The sequence below is a fragment of the Balaenoptera acutorostrata genome, chromosome 8 (genome assembly GCF_949987535.1).
Source record: "Balaenoptera acutorostrata chromosome 8, mBalAcu1.1, whole genome shotgun sequence".
NCBI lineage: Eukaryota > Metazoa > Chordata > Mammalia > Artiodactyla > Balaenopteridae > Balaenoptera > Balaenoptera acutorostrata.
The window spans coordinates 36,539,347-36,559,191 of record NC_080071.1 but is presented as its reverse complement, the minus strand read 5'-3'; the positions used below and the strand labels follow the sequence as shown (position 1 = coordinate 36,559,191).

The following is a 19,845-nucleotide window of genomic DNA, read 5'->3' as shown; positions in this document are numbered from 1 at the left end:
ACAAGACAAGTAAACAAACATAGTTAATTTAGAGAGAGATAAGTGCAATGAAGAAAATAAACAGGTGATGTGATAGAGAAGAATAGGATACTTTAGGATGGTCCTGGAAGGCCTCTTTTGAGGAGGTATTTGAATTGAGAACTAAAGTATGAGAAAGAACCAGTACGGAAAGAGTTGGAATATACGGAAGAGTATTTATATATACAGTATGTAATAGCACATATATCCATAGAGAGATATAGGAAAGGATTATCCTCAGAATAATAATGGTAATTTTCTCAGGTGTTGGAATTTTAAGTAGTCGTTTCTTTCCACATGCTTTTTTTTGGTATTGTTAGAATTTTTTACATCAATGTGTTCTTCAAATTAAAAAAAAAAATTCCAAGAAGAAAGAACAGAAAATGCAAAGTCTGTGAAGTAGGAGAGAGCGTGACTTATGCGAGGGTCAAAAACATAGCCATATCTGGAGTGTGTGATGGAGAGGAAGAGTGATGCAAGGTGAGCTTGCACAATCTAGGTCATGGAGGGTCACAGAGAGGAGTCTGAATTTTATTTTGGGTGAAATGGAAAGTGTGTAAAGGTTTTAGTAGAAGAATGGCATGATGAGATCTACAAAGATCGTGTGTGATGTTTTATGGAGATGGAGTAAGAGGAGGGCAAGAATAGAAACTGGGAGATCAGCTAGGAGGCTGTTATAGAAGTTTAATAAAAAATGAAGACGGATTGGACTGCCCAGTGGCAGTAGAGATGAACAGATGATTTGGAAATATTTTGGAAGTAAAACTGAGACAACTTGATGGGAGGAAATGGAAGGTAAGGGAAAAGGAGGAATCAGGGTGATACTTAGGTTTTTTGGTTTGACATTGGTGGGTGGGGTAGGACCTTTTTCTTTGGGACTACTATAGTAAACATTTTTGGTTTAGTCTTTAGGAACTCCTGGTGCTGATACAATTTTAACTTTGTATGTAGGTAAAGAGCCAAAAATCGAGTACATGCATATTACAAAATAATTGTCTCTGCCATTTAAAAAATGTTTCTTCTCTTTTGAAGTCTTTTGGAATGCTTCTTATCCCAGGTGTAGTCTCAGATTTCATAATGCTGAGCCCCTTTCCCTTGTTAACTTTCTATTTTTTTTTTTTTATGAAAAGAAGGGAGAAAAATTTAGAAAGGGAATAAGTGTGAGATGTTTAGTTGATTTAAATGTCTTTAAATACTTTAAAAAACTCCATTTGACATCCATTTCCATATAAAAATTGATTTTCTGATTATAGAAGATTTTTATCTAGTTGTAAAAGAATACCTGACAGGGAACTCTCTGTGCTAATTCTAATGCCTATGCACAGATTGTGATTGGCTATTGTGACTCAGAAGATTTCTTTTTGTTTTTTTGCGCATAAATCATATACTAATTGTTTTTAAAAGTAAAAAAACTTAGTTTCTTTAAAAATGTTTGTTATTTCTTCAGTTTGATCTTTCTACTCTTTTGAGTATGAAGCTTTGTTATCCTTACTGTGTCCTTCTGCCTGTTCTGCATCACCTGCATCTAGTATTTCTTGGCTTGTTAAGCTTCAGAGCCATTTCTCACTTTGTCTCATTCACATCTGTGACCTGGTTCTCAACTGCTGCAGCTTCTATTTCAGTGAGCTGTTGTTCACTTTTGGAAGCAGAGACCAGTTATCCAACAAAGAATAGAATTGTCCTTCTGATTGATGACAATCAAAAAAGCATGAAATAGAATACAACAACATGAGAGTGGATGTTGTGGTGAACAGAAAGAAGACTTACCACAGGACATTGCCTTTTGAGTGTAATGTGAGCTCTCGCCCAAGCTTACCCCTGGACTTTTTTTCTTTGGAAACAAAGTTTGAGGTCTAGACCAGGGTTTGCTTAAAGAAATGGAGGCAGAAGGAGCAATAAAAGGTATTGCTTTACTCATCACTGTCTACATTAATTATAAAGCTTAGAAATCTACCTGGTAATGGCAAAAAATGACTGTTTTCTCTGCATTCCAAGTTTCCCAAATGCTTTTACTGGCAGAGAGGTCATGGATTCAGGACTGAGCATATATTTCCTAATCATAACTGTCCCCTAATTATCTTTTATGGTAGAGTATCAATACCTAAGAAGCTTTGAGATTTTATCTTGTCTTCTTTTTAGGATGTAATAGGGAGGAACTTGGTGAGATTCCAGTCTATTGGTTTTCTGCTTTTCATATTCAGTAATATATTTATATCTCTCTGATCTTTTCAACTGTTACTGAAACTGAAATTATGGTGAAGTGATTTCATAGGAATTATTAAGATTGTGCTCCATAGTGAGGGAAGGTTTGGTTTACAGTTAAATTTTTGTATTTCTGCATTATGCTGGCAGATAGGCATTATCTTGGGAGTTGGCTCATTTTCTAAGAATGAACAACCATAAACTTTGTCTCTACCCTTAACTGACTCTGCAAGCAATCTTACAAACTTTTATTCCTGGATACCTTATTCTTACAAATAATAACTTTCTAGAAGTTCCATTCTCTATAAGGTCATTTCAGAGACCAATTAGCATAAAATGTTAACCTTCCCAGAGGATTTGGCCATATTTTCTTTCCGTGTGTATGTGTGTTTTCCTCTTAAAATGAGATCTGAGGGGAAAAATTTTAAGCAAGGAACTGAGGAATGTGGTTTTGTCTCCTGTTTTTTGTTTTCTTGCTTTCCTACTTGAATTGAAAGCCATTTGAGGTTAGAGCTTTGATTTTATACAATTTTTGGGTTTTTTTTGCTGCACTGTGCAGCATGTGGGATCTTAGTTCCCGACCAGGGATTGAACCCGGGCCCCCTGCATTGGAAGGTGGAGTCTTAACCACTGGACTGTCACGGAATGCCGCCTTCCCACTTCCCCTCCTCCCAACCAGTTTGTGGTATATATTTCCTCAATCCAGCTAGGCAGCTAACAGACATAATTTGTAGCCTTTTCAGGAAAGTTAAAAGTTTGTCTCATGGCACTCTAATAATAATACAAAGTATCTCCCATCAACTGTAGTTGGCTCTTAAAGGAGAAGGTATCTGAACATCTCTTGGTATTTACTCAAGGGGAATATTTACTCTTAGTTTTTGTAGGTAAGAAAATCATTTTGCAAGCATCCCTTTTATAATATTGATATTAAAATATAGATATTCACTTGATATAATTCTGTACTTAAAAAATTATGTACTGAGACATAATTAAGAGACAAATCCTATTCTTGGATGGGAAAACAAATCCTATTCTGAGATTAGTTCTCCCTAAATTAATCTAAAAATGTGTGATCACAATAAAAATAATAACAATACTTTAAAAATCTTGGCACACTTATTCCATAATTTTTAATGGAAAAATAAGCACATAAGAATAGTCTTGAAAAGTCTAAAAAAGGAGCAGAATGAGAAGCAGAGGTCTACCAGGCATCAAATGCATTGTAAAACTTCATTAATTAAAAGTTTGATAGTGTCTAAATAGAGACACAGACCAAAGGAAGAGATACAAGAATCCAGAAATAAATCCCAAAAGGAATTTTTATCATATATGGTTTTTATATATGATAAAGATAGCATTTCAAATCATTGGGGGAAAATGGTGTTGAGTTATAGCTCTCCCCAACAAATAATAAAAAATAAATAAATAAATAAAGCTTGTTCCTTATACCAAAATAAATCATTGTTACTTGTCTAAATGTGAAGGTAATTCTCCCTAAAGCCTTTGATGGTTAAATAAACTGACAAAATTGTCAACATAGTTATAAATATTGAGATCTGTATCTTTTCATTTTTAGCTTTATGTATTGTTAAGTCTCATCTTAAAGACATTTCAATAAATTGGATTGGACTTGTGTAGTTGTTGGAAAGAAAGCACTTAAATTTGGCAGAAAGGACGGGATAAGTAAAAATTCCTTTTTATATGAAGGTTGGTGAAAAATCATTAGAGGTTTATGGAATGTTAATCCTTTAGTAAAAGTGAGGAAGGTTTTATTATATTGATTGAGTTTTAGGTATTCTGCTACATTTTAACTTTTAGCATTTTTAACTTTAGTACAGTAAAAGCACTTAGTATTAAGGATTTAAAATGTTTACTGAATCTCGGGCTTCCCTGGTGGCGCAGTGGTTAAGAATCCGACTGCCGATGCAGGGGATATGGGTTCGAGCCCTGGTCTGGGAAGATCCCATGTGCCATGGAGCAGCTAAGCACCACAACTACTGAGCCTGCGCGTCTGGAGCCTGTGCTCCACAACAAGAGAGGCCACGATAGTGAGAGGCCCGCGCACAGCGATGAAGAGTGGCCCCCGCTTGCCGCAACTAGAGAAAGCCCTAGCACAGAAACAAAGACCCAACACAGCAATCAATCAATAAATAAATCTTTAAAAAAAAATGTTTACTGAATCTAAAGTATGATTCTGTTTTATTGAGGCTCCAGTTATTCCTGTTAGAACACCTTTATAATTTTATAGTGCAAGTCACTGGATAATATTTAACAGAAATTCATGCCGTACTTACATTTCAAATAGCATCAGTTTCATTCAGGAAAGAACAACAGGAATGATTTCATGAATGTAAGTTAAGGTATTTAGTATGTCTTAGAACTGATAGTATATATGAACTTATTGATTTTCTATACTAATTTTGTACTCAACTATAATAATTGTCTTATTGTTTCTAATAAGTTTTTTAGTTGATTCTTTGAGAGTTTCCAAGTATACAATCATATTATTTGTAAATAGCAATAATTTTACCATCTCCTTTCAGATTTTTTGACTCTTTTCAGATTTTTTTTTCCTCTTTGCTAATTGTATTGGCTAATACTTTCAGGACAATGTTAAGTTACAGAGAAAATAGTCGACATCCTTAACTTGTTCCTTGGGAATGCTTCTAATGTTTCCCCATTGGGCATTATCCTGACTTTTGGATTGAGACAGATATATTTTATGTTAAGGAATCTTCTAGCTATTTATATTTTATTTAGTTTTTTTTTTTTTAATCAAGAAAGATTATTGAATTTTGTTAAATGCTGTTTCATCATCTATGGAGATAGCCATGTGATTTTTCATCTTACATCTCTTGATAATGATAGATTATATTAAATATGGAAATCAAATATTGAAATCTTGAATTCTAGGAAAATTTCTACTTTCTTAGTTGTAGTCATTTTATAAGGACATCAGGAAGCTTTTCTTTCTTTTTTAATGCTCTGGAACAGTTTAAATAATACTAGCATTATCTGTCCTTTACAGGTTTAGTAGTATTCCATTTGAAATCTTTTGGTCTTGGTGTTTTTTATAGAGGGTAGCTCTTAACAACTTTTTTTTTTTTTTTTATAGCTACTTTATTTATTTACTTATTTAATTTTTGGCTGTGTTGGGTCTTCGGTTCGTGCGAGGGCTTTCTCTAGTTGCGGCAAGTGGGGGCCACTCCTCATCGCGGTGCAGGGACCGCTCTTCATCGCGGTGCACGGGCCTTTCGCTATCGCTGCCCCTCCCGTTGCGGGGCACAGGCTCCAGACGCGCAGGCTCAGTAGTTGTGGCTCACGGGCCTAGTTGCTCCGCGGCATGTGGGATCTTCCCAGACCAGGGCTCAAACCCATGTCCCCTGCATTAGCAGGCAGACTCTCAACGACTGCGCCACCAGGGAAGCCCTTAACAACTTTTAAAATTCAATAATAGTTAATTTTTTAGGCTTTCTCTCTCTTCCAAGGTTAGTTTTGTTAACCATTCTACAGTTTTAAAGTGTATTTGCATAGTGTTGTAATAGCAATAATCATTGTCTCATTGATTTTTAAAATTTCTTTGTAGCTATGATTATTGCTTCCTTATTATTTCTTACTTTGTATATTTGTAATTCTTTTTTGGTTGTTTTTATTAGCTGTTTCTTCCAAAGAACCAGCTTAAAAAATTACTTCTTTTTATTAATTCTTTTTTCTTCCATAGGCTTACTTTATTCTTGTAACTCAAAATGGGTGCTTTAATGTATTTATTTTCATTCTTATTTCTTAACACAGTACACCACACATGTATTTGAGGCCATGGTATTTTTCTGACTGCTTTAGTTTTATCCCACAGGTCTTGATAGGTAGTGATATGTATTTACTTTGGTTATTTTTAAGACTTCATTACATTTTTTAAAAGATTTTTTTAAGTTTTTTTTTTAAGTTTTTATAATCTAAGAGTTATTTCCAGGTGGCAATGTGTGTTTGTATGTTTGGTTTTTGGCTTAGTTACTATTTCTAGTTTTATTATATTGCTTTCAGAGAATGTTGTTTAATAATATTTCTACTTCTTTGATTTTATTGAGACCTTTTTTGGTGGCATGCTATTTGATCAGTTGCTGTGTTTCATGAACACCTGAAGATATATATATATTTTTTTCAGAGTTTAGTACTATCATTGAAAACTACCTGACTGTGTTAATAGGTCTTCTGTATCCTAATAACAGTATATTTCTACTTCTCCCTATATTTCCTTTAGTTTTGCTTTATGAATGTTATGCTTTTCTATTTGATGAGTAAATATTCTTGTTATATCTTCATTGTAGGCACATCCTTTAAAAAATACTTTTTATTTTGAAATAATTATAGATTCACAGGAAATTGGAAAAAACAGATGTACAAGCAAGTCCTGTGTACCCTTCACCTAGCCTTCCCAGTGGTAACATCTTGCATGACTACAGTTAAATATCACAACAGGAAATCGACAGTGGTTCAATTCATAGAGCATATTCAGATTTCACTAGTTTTACATACACTCATTTGTGTGTATGTGTTTTATATTTCTATGCAGTTTTATCATATGTGTAGCTTCATGTAAGTACCCCACAATTTAGATCCAGAATTGTTCACAGAGTTCCTTTTTGCTACCCCTTTGCAGTCATACCAACCCTCTTCCACATGCCCCATTCTTAACCCCTTCCACCCCATCTGTTTTCCATCTGTATAATTTTATTTCAAGAATGTTATAAAATGGGATCACATAGTATGTAACCTTTTGAAATTGGCTTTTTAAACTCAACATATTCTTGAGATCCATCCAAGATGTTAAGTGTAACAATAATTACTTTTTATTGCTGAGTAGTATTTCATGGCATTAATGTAGCACAGTTTGTTTAGCCATACACCTGTTAAAGGACATTAGGATGGCTTCCAGTTTCTGGCTCTAACAAATGAGACTACCATGAATATTTGTGTACAGGTTTTTGTCTGAATGTAAGTTTTTATTTCTCTGGGGTATATGCCCAAGAGTGTAATCTCTGAGACACTTGTAAGTACATGTTTACTTTTATAAGAAACTGCTAAACTTTTTTTCAGAGTAGAGGTACCATTTTATATTTCCACTAGTGATACTTGAGTGATCTTGTTTCTCTGCATCCTTGGCAGCATTTGGTATTATCACTATTTTCTGATTTGATCATTCTGATAGGTGTGTATTGATAGCTCATTGTGGTTTTAATTTACATTTCCCTGATGGCTGTGACGTTGAACATCTTTTCATGTGCTTATTTTCCACCTGTATCTTTTCTTCATTGAAATGTCTGTTCAGGTCTGCTGTCTAATTTTCTAATTGGATAATTAGTCTTTTTACTGTTGAGTTTTGAGAGTTCTTTATATATTGTAAATACAAGTTCTTTGCTGGATATATGGTTTGCAGATATTTTTTTTCAGTCTGTAATTTGTCTTTTCATCCTTATAAAGGGTTTTCCCAGAGCCAAATTTATTATTTAAAATTTTCCTTTTATGGATTGTGCTTTTGTTGTTAAGAACCCCTCTCTATCTATAGGTCCTGAAGATTTTCTTTGTTTTTTTGCTATGCTTTTTTCCTTCTAACATTTTACATTTAAGTTCATAAGCCATTTGAGCCAATTTTTTATATAAGATGTGAGGTTCACACTGAGATCCATCCTTCCTTCCTCCCTCCCTCCCTCTCTCTCTCTCCCTCCCTCCCTCTCTGCCTCTCTTTCTTTCTTTCTTCTGCCTGTGGATGTGCAGTTGCTCCAGCTCTATTTGTTGGAAAGAAACTGCATCCTTTATAATACTATAAAATGACCTTCTTTTTCTAGTTTAAAGCTTTTTTTGGTGGGGGTGTAGTCTTGAATTCAGTCTTGTGGCATATTAAGATCACAACCCTTATTTTGTGTGTATTTGCCTACTATATTTTTTGCCCATTGTTTTATTTTCAACCTTCAAAAACAGTTTTAGGTGTCAGTTTACATTATAGGGTTGGTTTTTATTTTATGATCCAGTCTGAAAGTCTTTTTCTTTTGCTCTAGTGAGTTTAGCTCATTTACATTCATCGAGATGAAAGATGTTGGTCTAAGTTTTGAAACTAATTTTCTATTTTGCTTTTGGTTTTTATACCTTAAATAGAAAATCTCTAGCTATGTGGTATGTTCGCTTTGGCCCAGTTATTTGTAAGAGGTTTATGTGAGAGTATAGAGGCAAGTCTTCCTACATTTAGGCTATCTAGAATTTTCCTTATGATCCAGGATTTAGTGTGTTAGTTTGTTCAGCTTTTATCCTTCTCCAGCCAATAGGGTTAGGCAACTGTGTATAAAATTTTTCATAGTACAAAACTTTTCTCCCCTGCTGCCATAGAAACAGAATATTCTTTGTAAATAGAGCATTTCTGAGTGATTTCTCTTTAAGCCCTGCCTTTTCTGTTTCACTGTTGGAACCAAACTTAGGAGTTTCTGCCTGTAGCATGTGTATCTTATTCTCAGTGTAATAAACATGAGTTTTAGGCTTTACGCTTTGAGAAGTTTATCTTCCTACCTTTTAGTGAGATAAGCAGTTTCCCTTCTCTGCTTTTACTCTTTTGAGCCTCTGCATGAGCTCCACTGTTTTGGGGAACACTTCCACATATTTTGAGGGTTGAGTTTTAGCTTATCTTAACTTTATCAGAAAAGGAATTTGTGTTTTTGTTTTTGTCTCCTTGCTGTTTGGATGATTTCTAAGAAGAGAAGGGGGAAATGGAGATTAAGCCACTATTCTCAAAGGAGGAGTCAATAGTAATATCTTTAATATCTTCACAAAACATGTTGCTGTATTTTCATAAATTATATTTAATTATTGGGAGAGCAACATCTTTGTTAGGATAAGTAGAACACATATTCCTGAAGTACTTTAATTCTTTTCCTAAATTTTATTTTAAAGAATTATGCAAAAGAATTTCATTTAATTTAGCCTTAAGGAATAACTAACTCTATTATAGTCTACCTTTTCAAGGCTTGAAGGCTTGACACTTAGAAATGTGTATTATTTGATAGCTCATTTTCTCCACCAGTAGTTCTGATAAAAACCAAAAGAAGAATTTGTTGTCCACAAAGGGAAATTAGTGAGTTTTATTGTGAAGTAAGGGAGTATATTTCCATTCTTGTAGTTTTTATACTTTGAAAATTATACATGCTTTAAAAAAATCTACCATTTAAGAAAATTTACTGATTTCCTTCAGAATTTTAGTCATTATCTCTGCAACTCCTTCTCTTGTGTTCTCAGTTTTCTTTCCCTATACTTTTTTTCCTAAATCATCTCTCTCAGCTTGCCACTGTTTCAGGGGGTTTGCAATGGGGAAATATTATGGGACTTTTCTACTGTTGTAGGATCATTGAGGGTTGTGAGCTGTATGTTTAACCTCTTTTCTCATCTCCCTTCCCTTGATAAGGACAATGCCCAGTGTCTTTTTTTTAGTGCTTAGATAGTTGTCCAAGTACCATGTAGGAATCTGGTACTGGTTATTTTGGTGTTTTCATATCATAAAAATAAATCATCACCATGTAAAAAACATGTAGGGGCTTCCCTGGTGGCGCAATGGTTAAGAATCCGCCTGCCAATGCAGGGGACACGGGTTGGAGCCCTGGTCCGGGAAGATCCCACGTGCCAAGGAGCAACTAAGCCCGTGCGCCACAACTACTGAGCCTGCACTCTAGAACCCACGAGCCATAACTACTGAGCCCACGCACCACAACTACTGAAGCCCGTGTGCCTAGAGCCTGTGCTCCACAGCAAGAGAAGCCACCGCAATGAGAAGCCCATGCACCACAACAGAGTAGCCCCCGCTCACCGTAACTAGAGAAAGCCCACATGCAGCAACAAAGACCCAACGTAGCCATAAACAAGCAAACAAACAAACAAACAACCCCCAAAACATGTACAGGTTATCTATTGCTGTGTAACAAGTCGCCCCAGAGCTTAGTAGCTTAAAACAACAAATGTTTATTCTCTCTCACAGTTCTTCAGGGACAGAATATGGGAGCAGCTTAGCTGATGGTTCTGGCCCAGGGTCTTTTTTCATATATAAATTGCAGTTAAGCTATTGGCTGGGCCTATAGTCATCTCAAGGCTTACCTAAGGCTGGAGAATTTACTTCTAAGCTCACACATGCAGTTGTTGGCAGGCTTCAGCTCCTCACTGGCTGTTTGCCAGAGACCTCTGTTCCTCACCAAATGGGCTTTTCTATAGAGTTCCCTGAATGTCCTCATGTCAAAGCAGCTGACCTGTCTCAGAGCGAGTAATCCAAGAGAGAGAAAGAAAGCAAGCGGAAGAAGAGGCCTGAGATGGAAACTGCGTATTTTTATAACCTAATCTTGAAGTGACATGCTATTGGTCACACAGACCAACATTGGTGAGAGAGGACTACACAAAGTTATGCATACCAGGAGACAGCATTCACTGGTGATGACCTTGCAGGCTAATTCCTAAGAATAGCAATGATATATTTCAGAGTGGCCTGAGATGGAAACTGCGTATTTTTATAACCTAATCTTGAAGTGACATGCTATTGGTCACACAGACCAACATTGGTGAGAGAGGACTACACAAAGTTATGCATACCAGGAGACAGCGTTCACTGGTGATGACCTTGCAAGCTAATTCCTAAGAATAGCAATGATATATTTCAGAGTGAAGAACTAATTTTCATACCTATTATCTGAATTTGCATTTAGATACAATGTATTTCTTTTATAAAATGATGGATAATGTTTGTATACTTATTCAGCCATATTCTAGGGAGAAGGGAATTTTGTTTTATTTACATTGAATTTAAGAGATGACCTGGACAAGTTTGTGACTAGGATCATTCTTTGATTTTCTTTTAATTCTTTTAGTATCATTTGATGACTTACTAATGCAAGGCCTAAAGAATTACCTTCATAAAATCTTTGAAAGGCGATGTTTAGCTAAATTTACTTATCAGTTATTTACTTGATGGTAAGATTTTATTTTTTCTCCAGATAGCTTATCCTATTTAGTAGAGAAGATCCCTCTAATATTAAATAACGGAAGGAGTAGCAACTTACATTTGTATAATGGTTTGGATTTGTAAAATGTGTTTTTCCCTAACGTATGGGAATAGATAAAGTTTTAGAGTTGATGCTTACCTAGTAAGAAGGGATTTTATAATTTGTTCTTAATCTTTTGGAGGATTCATAGACTCCTTTGAGAATGATGAGGGTAATGGTCTCTCCAGAGAAATGCACTTATGCACACAAAGGCAATTTCACAATTTGGAGGGACCCTCAGGAGGTCCATGGATTTTAGATTGAGAACTCCTCCTTTGAAAGCACAGGTAGACTTCTGGTGGCTTCTGAAAGAAAGGAGTGCTTTTTGATTTTCAAAATACAAAGGGATACAATGTCCCTAACTCTAATTGGAAATGTGTGTTTGTTTTCATTTTATGTGGCTTCTAATTCATGTATCCTAATGATGGTTTTTGTTTCTGAATTTTGCTTGTTCTATAGCATCTGGAGCATAAGAACGGTGCTTATTTTCTTCTTTTCCAAGAGAACAGAAAGAAATAGTAAGTTTAATTTCGAAGTTTTTATAAATACATTAAAAAAACCCATCTTATGGTGCATTGGTTTGTAATTGAATAGCAGGTTGTGAAATGGTATATTGAAGTGACAACGTGGTAAATATTGAAGAGCTGTTTACTGTAAAGTATAAGAAAGGTTATGAATGATCAAACTGGTTCTGTTTTTCAGTTGTGTTATTTCTGTCTTGTCCATTTAGAATTTTTTTTACACAATACACAAAACAATTCATTTCTTTAAATGAAGAGAAATTATATTTATTGAATTATCTTTATAGAAAACATGTTATTATGGAGTAAAATATAGTTAAACATCTTTTGATTTATTCTATTAATTGCATCATTCTCTTCAGGCTCACAACCCCTAGGCTTTTGTTTTTATTGAAGTATGTAAATTATGACAATTTTCCTGTATTCTGTATATGTGCAGATTTTAAAGATATTCAGGTCTTAAAACTATGAGTTATAATTAACCCAAGGTATGCAAATTTCATTTTAAATGAACTTTACATGTGATTTTTTTTCTTGTTTTAACTTTTCATTATAGAATATTTCAAGCATATACAAAAATAGACTGAATAGTATAATGAACACTCATATTACCTATCACACAACCTAAACAATCATCAACTCCTGGTCAATCTTATTTCATTTTTACCCCCACCCACTTCTCCATCTCTGTTATTTTGAAGTATATCCCAGATATATCTATCCATAATGTACTTAAAAAATATGTAAACAATGTACATTATTATACTTAAAAAAGAATTCTTAAAAATATAAAATATTAAACATAAAAATAATAAATTTCCAGTTATCTTACAAATGTCATTTGCTTTAAAAAATATTTTGTTTGACTCAGGATCCAAACAAGGTTCACGCAGATACATAACTTTCAAACTGCCCTCCTCATGTATGACTTATCTTTGACCCAGTTAAGGTTCTGTGATCTAGACCAATGATCATCCCTTTTAGACACCCTTGACTCCTTTGCCTCTCTTTCCCATTCTACTTGTCTGGCAAACCATACCTTCTTTAAATACAGTTATATGCTTAATCTGTGACTGGCAAAACCATATCCTGGTTAAAAACATTTATATGCTTAGTCTATGTCTGCATCAGGAAAGCTGAATTTGTTAGAGGAAAATCATACAACATGCTGACTAGATTCACTTTAAATCTATGATTGCAAATATCAAATGTACACTCAACACTGCTACACAATCCTATTATAGTTCCCTAGTAAATTTACTTTTTTCTCTTTGAGAGTATTATTTGACACTGTATTTCTCCTCAAATCACTAATACCCACCACCATACCAAAACCCCAAAACCAAAACCAAACCAAACCAAAATAAAACCAACCAACCAAATAAAAATTCAGAAGCCACAAATAAACAAAACTTCACAAAATCTACCTGGACACTCTCACCTGATAGTCTCACTTCATGAAGAAAATAGATATAAACAGGTGAGTGCTATCTCCACCACCAAAAACATAAAGTTAGCCCCATCTGTTACTCAGTATGCTGTCATCCATCATGGTAATTTGGAAGACCGACCTTGATCCCATCTCTGGCTAAGCCTTTCATTTATGCTCTGGATTCTAGATACTCTGACCATCTCATGAACTTTGCTCTTATAGTTATCCCTACCTGCATCTCTTTTGCATTATCTATTTGTATTGGCTTGTCCCTATTTGGCATGTAATCCTGTCTCAATACAATCATCTGGGGGAAAAATCCCATCCTGACTCCATATTCCCTTTAATTTACAATGCATTTCTCCCTCCCCTTCAAAGTTCTCTCATTTTTACCTCCAAAATTATCTTGAATATGACCACTTCTAACTTTCTTTACTACTACTACAATTCTAATTCAGGTCATCATCATCTGTTGCTGGCACTATTGCAGTGGTTTCCTAACTAGTCCATTTTTAAGGTATAAATCAGATCTTGTATCTCTCCTACTTAAATTCTTCTAGTGGTTTCCCATTGCAACCAGAGTAAAATCTGACCTTAACCCCAACTTTCTGGCTTATGTCTATTTCTCTAACTTCATCTCTTTCCACTCTCCTTTTTTCACCTTTGCTCCAGCCACACTAGCCATCTTTTTGTCCTACAAATAAGTTTAAGTCCTCTGAACCTCAGTTTGCTAGTTTATAAACTAGAAACAAATATTTGTTTTGGCAAGACTGTTATGAGTTTTAACTGATAATATTGTGTGTGAAAGCATATAAAAATTGTAAAGTGTTATGTACATGTGAGCTGATGGTACTGATTTTTCTTTTCCAATTCCTATTTTTATTTTTCTTGCCTTTAAAATTTTTCTTGCCTTGTTTAATGGGTTAGGACCCAGTATAATATTGAGTTGAAGTGGGAATAGCAGGTATCTTTGTCTAGCACCTGATTTTGGTGGAAAAGCTTTTAATTTTTACCATTAAGTATGATGTTTGCTGTGGTTTTAAAAAATATTGATACTTTTAATCAGATTAGAGAAATTAAGCTTACGGCATTGTTTCCAGTGATATTTAGCAATATAGTAGATGCCGGAAAGACAAGGAGAAGTTTAAAACAAATATGATCTCTGACCTCATGGAACTAACAAAATAGTGAAAAATATAAGAAAATTTATTTTAAAAGAGCCCTTGGAAACACTTCTCTAAGGAAAATGTGTGAATATTTTGACTTGCAAGTAGGCACATTAGGACATGCTTATTATATAAAGGAGTTTTTTGCTTTAAAATTTTATTTCACAGATCCTTTCATTTAAAAAAATTGTACAAATTCATTTGCGTAGGTATTGCATGTAGATAAAATCTCTTCATAAGAGATTGTCTTGCAGTCTTACACTTCTTTTTAGCATAAAGTTAGGTACCATATGTACATATATGTGTGTGTGTATATATATATATATATTTTTTTTTTTTTTAAGTCTGAAGCTACTGATCATGTCTTGCTTTTTGTTCTCTGTTAGTTGTATTTCCTTTGTTTTACAAGTTGGACCTAGTATAGATTCGAGCAAGGATTGGCAAACTACAGCCTGTGAGCCAAGTCCTGCCCACCACCTTGTACAGCTCATGATCTAAGAATTGTTTTTACATTTTTAAATTATTGAAAAAATTCAAAGAGTAATATTTTGTGACATGTTAAATTTGAATGAAGTTCAAATTTCTGTTTTATTGGAACACAGCCACATCCATTCATTTATGTTATCTGTAGCTGCTTTCATTCAATGATGGCAGAATTCAGTAGTTGTGACAGACTGTATGGTACTCTCAACATTTCAGCCTATTGTAGGATGCACAACAAATCACAGTGACACTGTTATAACTTGACAGCACTTCATGTGCCATGTATATTGCTGTATTGCGACTATTTTATTTAATATTACCAGTGTACACTCATTATGTAAAAACAAGAAGAGAAAATTGGACTTTGAATGTTACACTTTTAAGGCACAATGGATTATGGACTATTTTATTATCAAAACACAAAGCATTGTGCTTATTATGCAATGCCATTATAAATGTACTAAAAGAATACACATATACATTGACTATCATGCTAAGTACTCATCATGATACTCCCAATGCACAGAAAAGCAATGTTAGAAAAATTAGAACATTTAAAATGGAATATCTCATCATAGCAGAATTTCTTCATAAAAATAAGAAGTGAAAATGGAACTTAAAAGTAAGTTTATGAGTCGCTTATTTGTGAAGCAAAGAAAGCTGTTTACCAATGGTGAGTTAATTAAACTGTGTAATTGCAGCAGCTGAAAAAATGTGTTTAGAGAAAATACTTGCTTGGCTAGTAGCCTTTTTAGCAAGAACAATTGCTTGAAGAATTAAGAACACTGGAAGCAACATAGTTAATTTAAAAACAAGATCATTTAAAAAAAATTATTTCAAGTGATTGTCATTGGCTCTTTTTTTTTTTGTTTTTTGGCCATGCTGCGAGGCTTGCAGGATCTTAGTTCCCTGACCAGGGATTGAACACGGGCCACCACAGTGAAAGTGCCAAGTCCTAACCACTGGAGTGCCAGGGAATTCCCTGTCATTGACTCTTGATGAGTTGACAGATGTTACTGATACAGCTCAATTGTAGTTTATTTCAGGAGTCAATACTGAACTTGAACTGACTAAAGAATTAGCCTCTGTGAACAGTCTGTGTAGAACACTCTGGGAGAGAATATTTTTAAAGAAGTTGAAAAAACACTAATTTAGTACAACCTGAAGTGGAATCTACTGAGATGTATTTACAACTATTGGTGGTAAAAATATGTGTGAAGCAGAAAGAGGCTTAGTGGATTAATTTACAAAGCTCATGAAACTGTAAGGTGTTTAAATTCTGTGGTTATCCACTGTGTTATTCAACAGCAGGTACTTGCAGAGCATATCTGAACCTATCATGTGTTACTGAACGAGTATTGTCAATGGGGAACTTCATTTGCTCTCATGGACTTAATCATCATCAGATATGTGAACTTTTATCAGAAATACAAGCAGTTGGATGGATTAGTAGTAGTAGTAAAGTTTTATTGTGATGTTTTGAGCTCAGAGCCAAGACTAAAATGTTTCTGAATGAGAAGAACCACCTTCAACCATTAAGAATGAACTGGCTTTGGAAATTAGATTTTGCTGCAGACTTGATAATGGTTCTTAATGAATTCAACCTAAGTACAAGGCAAAACAGTCCTTATATGTGAAACCTATACTGCTATAAAGTGATTTAGAAAAGCAAATAATTTAATGACGAAAGGTAATTTTTTAAAAAGTGCTATGAAAAGTTAAGAAACAAGATCTCCATTCCCACGCAGATTTGCAGCAGATACATTATCTGAACTCAAACTGCGATTCCAGCAGTGTTTTTCAGACCTCATGCAAGTACAAAGGAAATTTCCGTATTTCAAAATCCATTTAACTGGAAGTGATTAATTTGCAATGACATGATAAAAGGCAAATATCAAGAGAAGAATCTAAAGAATTTTATAAATGCCTTTCACACAATGAATATGCTCAATTAAAATCATGTGATTGTGGATTGATTTCAATATTTAGCAGCACCTATCTGTGTGAAAAAAATTTTTCAAAAATAAAATGTGTGAAATCTCATTACAGATAAACTAACAGATTGACATTTGTGATCAATTTTGAGGATGGGGGACACTAATTTTGAATCTCAATTAAGTGAAATGTTACCCCCCACCTACCCCCCCAGATTCCATTCTTTTCATTGGTAGACCTATGTTACAAAAAATTGAACTCAATTATTATTATATTTGTATTATGTCAATGAAAGTTTTGTGGAAATTTGTTTACTCCTTTAAAAGTGCTCACCTAACTTTGCCTTTTGGCCCATAAAGCCTAAAATATTTACTGTCTGGCCCTTTATAGAAAAAGTTTGCTGATCTCTGCACTAAAGGTTAGATATTTGGCTTGGTCTTATCTAACTAAAGATGACTATTCTCTTTAAAGATGTCAGCAGTTTTTTTCCCCTTTCAGTAATAAGTCTGCTAGAACACTTTGAAAAAAATATATAGTAAAATCATCTTTTCATAAGTTTGTATTTCTTTGGATTTTTACATAAATAGTATTATTTGAATTGGGTATTCAGATGTTTGCTACTTCAGAACTTCAATGAAAAGGCAATAATTTTATTTGTAAATTTAATTAAACATTAAGAACAATTATTTAAATTCTATTTGGTAAAATGTTTAAATCAAGTTGTAAGTCTTCTTTCCAGCTGGAATAGTATTCTTATACTAGTTCAGTATTCCTAGAGAAAAACTAGAAACCTAAAATAAATTTGTAAAGCAGATATTGACATTCATAAATTATATCCTTTGAAATGATTCTTTATGTTCCACCAATGCAACCTAACTAAACAGGCAAATCTTGGAAAAGTTTAATTTTGAAAAGTAATTAGAATCCTCTTCCTTTCCAAGTCCCTCCTCAGGTATATAATACTATAGATTTTCAAAGGTTTTCTTTATTAGTGCTCAGTATCTTGAAGATCAAATAACTTAATAAAATATGTACTTCTTTCCTCATAAATAAAGAGAACATTTTTATTACCAATGTATAAAAAGAGAATTGGCTTTAATTTTGTAAATTAACATGGGTGGGATGTTGAAAGGAAGGAGAAATAATAAAAAGTAATATTTCTGAAAACATTTTAAAAATATGTATCTTTTAAAATTTGGAAACGTGTTTTATTCTATATAAAGTCCATTTTTCCCCTCCTGAGCTTGTAATACATAATATAAGCAAACATATAAAATATATATGGGTAAAAATTGAGATGACTTCTGTCTGTACATATCTGTGAGAAATTCTAAAATGAGACTGTTTTCTTGCAGTTGCTTAATGTATATCATTTGACATGATTTTTTTTCTTGTATCTTAAGTATCTTAATATCTGATTTAGTTTTGGTTTAAATCTTGTTTTCTAGATGAAGCATTGGATGATTTAAAATCCCAGAAGAAAAAAATAGTAAGTTAACTTTTATTTAAGTTAATTTATATAAAACTAATAAATTAAGAACTGAATAATTAATGTTTATATGTTGTAAGTAATGACTCTCCAAGGAACAAGTATGTTTTTAGATAACAGTTTAATGGTGAAGCTAAGTTATGAATATTTTTGCTAGTTAATAATGATGGACAGGAAAAAGTAGTTAGATGAACTTTTGAGAGTCTGAGTGTCTATGTCAATTGGAAGCTGAGAAGTAAGTAAATGAATCATTTTGGAGGACTAAATGAGGCAGAGTGGTAAAAAGGTGGGTATCCAGATTTATTATTAGGGCCAAAAAAAGACCAAACATCATATGTCAGTTCTCAGATTTTCTTGACATAATAAGGCGAGGAGAGACAGAATCAACAAGATTGGTTGTAAAAAACGAATTTAACATGCAAAAAAAAAAAAAAAAAAGCCAAAGAAAACTGGGGAGAGAGAAAGAGAGAGTATTTTTTCTTTGGTTTCTTTCGTTTTCTATCAGCAGTTCTGATCACATGGGTGTCTGTTGTGAGGCCAGTTAAATGCATCCTTCAGATGGGTTGGAAAAAGGAGGATCAAGAGAGAGTAAGGACTCTAGATGTTTAGAGGTTGATATGCAATAGTTTTTTTTGTTTTTGTTTTTGTTTTTTTTAAGTTTATTTATTATTTTTGGCTGTGTTGGGTCTTTGTTGCTGTGCGCGGGCTTTCTGTAGTTGCAGCGAGTGGGGGGGTGCTACTCTTCGTTGCAGTGCGCGGGCCTCCCATCACGGCGGCTTCTCCCGTTGTGGAGCACGGGCTGTAGAGCACACGGGCTTCAGTAGATGCGGCATGTGGGCTCAGTAGTTGTGGCTCACGGGCCTAGATGCTCCACAGCATGTGGGATCTTCCCGGACCAGGGCCTGAACCCGTGTCCTCTGCATTGGCAGGCGGATTCTTAACCATTGCGCCACCAGGGAAGCCCTGCAGTAGTTTTTAATAAGTGGGTTGAACTTGGTGTTTGGCTTGAATTTACATATACTTTTTTCATATAATTATTTTTGAAGTATAAAAATGATAATTGATAGGAGCATCATGTTATATGGAAACTTAATGAAATTTAATCAGATGCAAAATCAATTTAATGTATTTTAGTCTAACATAATAAGTAACAATTATGGATGAAACTAATAAAAATTATGAAGGTTAAGATTAATGTTAAAAATTGTTCTGTGAATTGGTAAGAAAAGACACTGGTCCTGAGGGATTTAAGTACCTGAAAAATAAAGAAACTTTAATTCTGAAAGGATTCTTTATCTTTTTTATTTGATGCCTCTTCAGTGTTCTGTGAGGTATTTATCAAGATTGCATTGATATTTTTGATGGTCCTAAATTGAAACGTAGAAATATTTCCATTGTATCTTATTATATTTCTGGCATTCTACACATTATGGAACAGCCAGAAATTCAAAGTGAGTAAATACTGATGGTTCTCAATAATATAGAAGTTGTGATATGATTGGTTTGGCTTGCTGATGTGATAAAAAAAGAAGAGCTG

General features: G+C 34.0%; 1 protein-coding gene across 1 annotated transcript in view; it reads left to right on the top strand.

Moving 5' to 3' along the window:
• Positions 1–19,845, top strand: part of LNPK (lunapark, ER junction formation factor) — an 84,678-nt gene that overhangs the window by 10,446 nt on the left and 54,387 nt on the right. Inside the window, exons 5-6 of the mRNA XM_007190426.2 lie at positions 11,742–11,800; positions 18,268–18,308. Coding sequence (XP_007190488.1) covers positions 11,742–11,800; positions 18,268–18,308 — 100 coding nt within the window. The remainder of the gene's footprint in view (positions 1–11,741; positions 11,801–18,267; positions 18,309–19,845) is intronic.